Source organism: Zophobas morio, unplaced genomic scaffold (genome assembly GCF_036711695.1).
Source record: "Zophobas morio isolate AGI-343-1 ecotype UQ-CSIRO unplaced genomic scaffold, CSIRO_AGI_Zmor_V1 ptg000696l, whole genome shotgun sequence".
NCBI lineage: Eukaryota > Metazoa > Arthropoda > Insecta > Coleoptera > Tenebrionidae > Zophobas > Zophobas morio.
The window spans coordinates 9,082-16,002 of NW_026972799.1; the positions used below are offsets into that span (position 1 = coordinate 9,082).

A 6,921-nucleotide genomic window follows, 5' to 3' on the forward strand; every position below is an offset into this window, starting at 1 on the left:
TCGGAAAGTGCAACGAAACCATCAAATTTTAGCTAGAAACTGTATTTTTGTCGATTTTTATTGAATTTGAACTATATTTCAACGTTTTTTGATGGTTCTGAGCCACCAAACACACTTAAAGCATGCAGAATCGACTCAGAATAGGAAAAGGAGACGTTTAGGTCAATTTTATGCATTCTGGCGTTCGTAGATACAAGAAAACTGTTAAAATTCTTCAGAAACGTCACTTTTGAAGTGTTTACCTTACGCCGTTGCAACGTGAAAATATGAGAAAAATACGTGACGAACTAAATGAAAGAAAAACAAAAGGTGAGACAGACATTACAATAAAATATGTTCGTGGCGTTCCGCAAATTGTAGCGTTGAACAATAAATCAAAAAACTGAATCAAGAATTAATATATAGACCTATTAGTTTAATATACCAGAATGTAAGAGGACTTAATACCAAAGTAACTGAAACTTATCTTAATGTATGTGCAATTGATGTCGATATTATTGCGCTAACAGAAACATGGCTTAATAATAATGTTTTCTCAGCTGAACTATTTCCAATTACGTACAATGTTTTTCGATCAGATAGAACAACTGGTGGGCGTGGAGGTGGCGTGTTATTAGCGTTGCATACAAAATTTTTTGTCCAGCAAATTCACCTAATTAGTCCTATACCTGAAATTGATCTTGTGGTTGTGAAGATAACAGAAGACAAATTCTTTTGGATAACTATAATTAATTTGTACATACCACCTACATGTTTAATTAATGATTATGCTGAAATTTTTGATTATATTGAATATACTGTAGACTTTACCCATCCTGTATTAATATTGGGAGATTTTAACATTCCAGAACTGAATGAGTGTACGCTTGGAAATAGAACAACTGGTTTTTACAATACTTATAATAATTTCATAACATTAAATGACTTAAAACAGAGTAATGCAATTGTGAATGTAAACAATAGGTTACTGGATCTGGTCTTATCAAATAATCAATTGAATACTGAAGTAATTAGGGAACCATTACCACTTCTACAAGAAGATGTGCATCATCCATGTCTGAGAATTTTTATAGAGAGTGTTAAGCCAAACAACACGTTCTTTGAAGGTAACGGACACAACATTAGGTTTAATTTTAAAAAAGCCAATTTTCCTCAATTGTATGCTGAAATCGCAGCTATTGACTGGACCGTAATAAATAACATTGACAATGTGAACTTAGCATGCGATTATCTATACGATACTTTATACAAAATCTTCTCGAAGCATGTTCGGACTTGTAAGTTCTCAAACTTGACCGATACATATCCTGTTTGGTTTACTAAAACGATAATTAACAATATAAAATTGAAAAAACATTATTGGAATGAATATCGGAAAACTAAATCTCCCCACATCTTGGAAAATCTTAGATGCTTAAGACAACAAATTGAGCGTGACATTCGTAATAATTATGACATCTTCCTGCGTAATACACAAAATTCTATATTAAATGATCCCAAAACGTTTTGGTCTTTTGTAAACTCCAAGAAAAGAACAACCAGCATACCAGGAGTTGTAGTACATGAAGATCAAGAATTTTCATCTTCTCAAGCAATTGTCAATGTTTTTGCTCAGTTTTTTGCGGGTGTTTATGTAAAACATGTATGTGAAGATGTCTGTGTAAGCAAGGACGTAAGTAAACAGTGTGAATTTTGTAAGTTGTCTTGTTGTCCTTCGCTTGAGTATGATTTAAAGGACTGTGGTGGTGTTAACATGATGCACAACTTTAAGATTGATGAAGATATGATAGTTAGAGCGGGTAAAAAACTAAAGAGTAACAGTGTTAGTGGTCCTGACAATATTCCGGCCTTCATTGTTGTCGATTGTATAAGAAGTTTTGCGGCTCCGTTAGCGCGAATATTCAACCTAATTGCACTGAAGTCAGAATATCCTGTAGTGTGGAAGCAATCGAGAGTGTGTCCTATTTTTAAATCTGGGGACAAAGGGTGCGTAAAAAATTATAGGCCGATAGCAATTTTATCAAATTTCGCTAAGTTATATGAATCCATGTTGAGCAATATCATATACTCTCATGTCAATAATATGATTATGCCTGAGCAACATGGATTTGTTAAGGGAAAATCGACAGCAACAAATTTGTGTGAATTTACTAATTTTATTTCACAAGAATTAGATAAAGGTAATGAAGTTGACGTTATATATACAGATCTGTCGAAGGCATTTGATAAGGTTCACCACTGCATTCTATTAAAAAAACTTAGAAATTTTGGCTTATGTGACGGATTAGTTTCTTTGATGCAATCTGTTATAACAAAAAGAGTGCAATATGTAGAATATAAGGGTTTTGTCTCAGGGAGTTTTTGTGCTCATTCAGGTGTTGCCCAGGGTTCGAATTTAGGACCGCTATTGTTCATTTTGTTCTTTAATGATGTGTTAGATAACATTAGTTCTCATGCGTATCTGTATGCTGATGATAAAAAAATTGCCAAAGTCATTAATTCATATGATGATTGTCTTGAACTGCAACAGGACTTAGATAATTTCATTTATTGGTGTAAAAGAAACTGTTTGGAGGTTAACAAAGATAAGTGTAGGGTTCTAAAATTTTCTAGGAAGAAAAATCATATTTATTTTTATTATAATATAAATGGTAGGGTACTAATCCAGGTTGATCAATTGTCAGACTTAGGTATTATCATCGACAATGAATTAACTTTTGTGCCTCAAATATTGCAATTGATAAATACCACGTTGAAAACTTTAGGTTTTATTTTTAGAATTGCCAGAGAATTTGATAACTTATCATGCATTAGAATTCTTTTCTATGCACTTGTGCGTTCAAAGTTGGAGTATTGTTGTATTATCTAGACACCTCATCATCAAATCTATATAGACGCTCTTGAATTGGTTAATAGGAAATTTTGTAAATTTATGTATTTCAAGACTTTTGGTTACTATCCTATAAGGCATCATGATCATGCTGATTTACTTCGCATTGTTAATGAGGACAGTCTGTTATCTAGACGGAATATGTTTCTTTTATCGTTCCTTCAAAAGATTGTATGTGGTGGAATATGTAGTTATAATTTGCTGAGTGAAATAAAAATTGTTGTTCCTAATTTTACACGCAGAAATGTTAACATTTTTTATTTTGCAATTCCTCGAACGTATCACCATTTTAACTCTACTCTAATTAAGTGCTTTAGATTGTACAATAGTGTTTGCAATCAGGACATTGATATTTTTCATGATAAGTTTCAAACAAAGGCCATGCGTAAAAAATTAATGTCAATTAAGGATTAAAAGCAGGAATTTCTAACTTTTTATTTTGGTGCTTATGAACTATTAAGTTTTTTATTGTTGTTTCTTATTACTTATTCATATTACTTATTTTTTATTCCGATTGGTTTATAGTTTTTAGTGTTTAGTAAATTTATTTTTAAGTTAAAGTAATATATTAGTGTATCTATGTCCACTATGGGCAGAATTGTCCGATGGAAATAAAGTTTATTATTATTATTATTATAAAAGGAGACGTTTAGGTCAATTTTATGCATTCTGGCGTTCGTAGATACAAGAAAACTGTTAAAATTTTTCAGAAACGTCACTTTTGAAGTGTTTTCTTGTACTTTTAAGCCACTCAGATACCCTACGGGCTCGGAAAGTGCAACGAAACCATCAAATTTTAGCTAGAAACTGTATTTTTGTCGATTTTTATTGAATTTGAACTATATTTCAACGTTTTTTGATGGTTCTGAGCCACCAAACACACTTAAAGCATGCAGAATCGACTCAGAATAGGAAAAGGCGACGTTTAGGTCAATTTTATGCATTCTGGCGTTCGTAGATACAAGAAAACTGTAAAATTCTTCAGAAACGTCACTTTTGAAGTGTTTTCTTGTACTTTTAAGCCACTCAGATACCCTACGGACTCGGAAAGTGCAACGAAACCATCAAATTTTAGCTAGAAACTGTATTTTTGTCGATTTTTATTGAATTTGAACTATATTTCAACGTTTTTTGATGGTTCTGAGCCACCAAACACACTTAAAGCATGCAGAATCGACTCAGAATAGGAAAAGGAGACGTTTAGGTCAATTTTATGCATTCTGGCGTTCGTAGATACAAGAAAACTGTTAAAATTCTTCAGAAACGTCACTTTTGAAGTGTTTTCTTGTACTTTTAAGCCACTCAGATACCCTACGGGCTCGGAAAGTGCAACGAAACCATCAAATTTTAGCTAGAAACTGTATTTTTGTCGATTTTTATTGAATTTGAACTATATTTCAACGTTTTTTGATGGTTCTGAGCCACCAAACACACTTAAAGCATGCAGAATCGACTCAGAATAGGAAAAGGAGACGTTTAGGTCAATTTTATGCATTCTGGCGTTCGTAGATACAAGAAAACTGTTAAAATTCTTCAGAAACGTCACTTTTGAAGTGTTTTCTTGTACTTTTAAGCCACTCAAATACCCTACGGGCTCGGAAAGTGCAACGAAACCATCAAATTTTAGCTAGAAACTGTATTTTTGTCGATTTTTATTGAATTTGAACTATATTTCAACGTTTTTTGATGGTTCTGAGCCACCAAACACACTTAAAGCATGCAGAATCGACTCAGAATAGGAAAAGGAGACGTTTAGGTCAATTTTATGCATTCTGGCGTTCGTAGAAACAAGAAAACTGTTAAAATTCTTCAGAAACGTCACTCTTGAAGTGTTTTCTTGTACTTTTAAGCCACTCAGATAACCTACGGGCTCGGAAAGTGCAACGAAACCATCAAATTTTAGCTAGAAACTGTATTTTTGTCGATTTTTATTGAATTTGAACTATATTCAACGTTTTTTGATGGTTCTGAGCCACCAAACACACTTAAAGCATGCAGAATCGACTCAGAATAGGAAAAGGAGACGTTTAGGTCAATTTTATGCATTCTGGCGTTCGTAGATACAAGAAAATTGTTAAAATTCTTCAGAAACCTCACTTTTGAAGTGTTTTCTTGTACTTTTAAGCCACTCAGATAACCTACGGGCTCGGAAAGTGCAACGAAACCATCAAATTTTAGCTAGAAACTGTATTTTCGTCGATTTTTATAGAATTTGAACTATATTTCAACGTTTTTTGATGGTTCTGAGCCACCAAACACACTTAAAGCATGCAGAATCGACTCAGAATAGGAAAAGGAGACGTTTAGGTCAATTTTATGCATTCTGGCGTTCGTAGATACAAGAAAACTGTTAAAATTCTTCAGAAACGTCACTTTTGAAGTGTTTTCTTGTACTTTTAAGCCACTCAGATACCCTACGGGCTCGGAAAGTGCAACGAAACCATCAAATTTTAGCTAGAAACTGTATTTTTGTCGATTTTTATAGAATTTGAACTATATTTCAACGTTTTTTGATGGTTCTGAGCCACCAAACACACTTAAAGCATGCAGAATCGACTCAGAATAGGAAAAGGAGACGTTTAGGTCAATTTTATGCATTCTGGCGTTCGTAGATACAAGAAAACTGTAAAAATTCTTCAGAAACGTCACTTTTGAAGTGTTTTCTTGTACTTTTAAGCCACTCAAATACCCTACGGGCTCGGAAAGTGCAACGAAACCATCAAATTTTAGCTAGAAACTGTATTTTTGACGATTTTTATTGAATTTGAACTATATTTCAACGTTTTTTGATGGTTCTGAGCCACCAAACACACTTAAAGCATGCAGAATCGACTCAGAATAGGAAAAGGAGACGTTTAGGTCAATTTTATGCATTCTGGCGTTCGTAGAAACAAGAAAACTGTTAAAATTCTTCAGAAACGTCACTTTTGAAGTGTTTTCTTGTACTTTTAAGCCACTCAGATAACCTACGGGCTCGGAAAGTGCAACGAAACCATCAAATTTTAGCTAGAAACTGTATTTTTGTCGATTTTTATTGAATTTGAACTATATTCAACGTTTTTTGATGGTTCTGAGCCACCAAACACACTTAAAGCATGCAGAATCGACTCAGAATAGGAAAAGGAGACGTTTAGGTCAATTTTATGCATTCTGGCGTTCGTAGATACAAGAAAATTGTTAAAATTCTTCAGAAACCTCACTTTTGAAGTGTTTTCTTGTACTTTTAAGCCACTCAGATAACCTACGGGCTCGGAAAGTGCAACGAAACCATCAAATTTTAGCTAGAAACTGTATTTTTGTCGATTTTTATAGAATTTGAACTATATTTCAACGTTTTTTGATGGTTCTGAGCCACCAAACACACTTAAAGCATGCAGAATCGACTCAGAATAGGAAAAGGAGACGTTTAGGTCAATTTTATGCATTCTGGCGTTCGTAGATACAAGAAAACTGTTAAAATTCTTCAGAAACGTCACTTTTGAAGTGTTTTCTTGTACTTTTAAGCCACTCAGATACCCTACGGGCTCGGAAAGTGCAACGAAACCATCAAATTTTAGCTAGAAACTGTATTTTTGTCGATTTTTATAGAAGTTGAACTATATTTCAACGTTTTTTGATGGTTCTGAGCCACCAAACACACTTAAAGCATGCAGAATCGACTCAGAATAGGAAAAGGAGACGTTTAGGTCAATTTTATGCATTCTGGCGTTCGTAGATACAAGAAAACTGTTAAAATTCTTCAGAAACGTCACTTTTGAAGTGTTTTCTTGTACTTTTAAGCCACTCAAATACCCTACGGGCTCGGAAAGTGCAACGAAACCATCAAATTTTAGCTAGAAACTGTATTTTTGTCGATTTTTATTGAATTTGAACTATATTTCAACGTTTTTTGATGGTTCTGAGCCACCAAACACACTTAAAGCATGCAGAATCGACTCAGAATAGGAAAAGGAGACGTTTAGGTCAATTTTATGCATTCCTGCGTTGGTAGATACAAGAAAACTGTTAAAATTCTTCAGAAACGTCACTTT

General features: G+C 33.7%; 1 protein-coding gene across 1 annotated transcript; it reads left to right on the forward strand.

Moving 5' to 3' along the window:
• Positions 1-563: 563 nt before the first annotated feature.
• LOC135121766 (uncharacterized) lies at positions 564-2,555 on the forward strand (the record flags this gene model as incomplete). Its single annotated transcript, XM_064046043.1, has 4 exons — positions 564-602; positions 644-1,672; positions 1,736-1,865; positions 2,376-2,555. Coding segments are annotated over exons 1-4 (1,378 nt in total), but the record flags the coding sequence as incomplete, so codon positions are not given.
• Between the last annotated feature and the right edge of the window lie 4,366 nt (positions 2,556-6,921).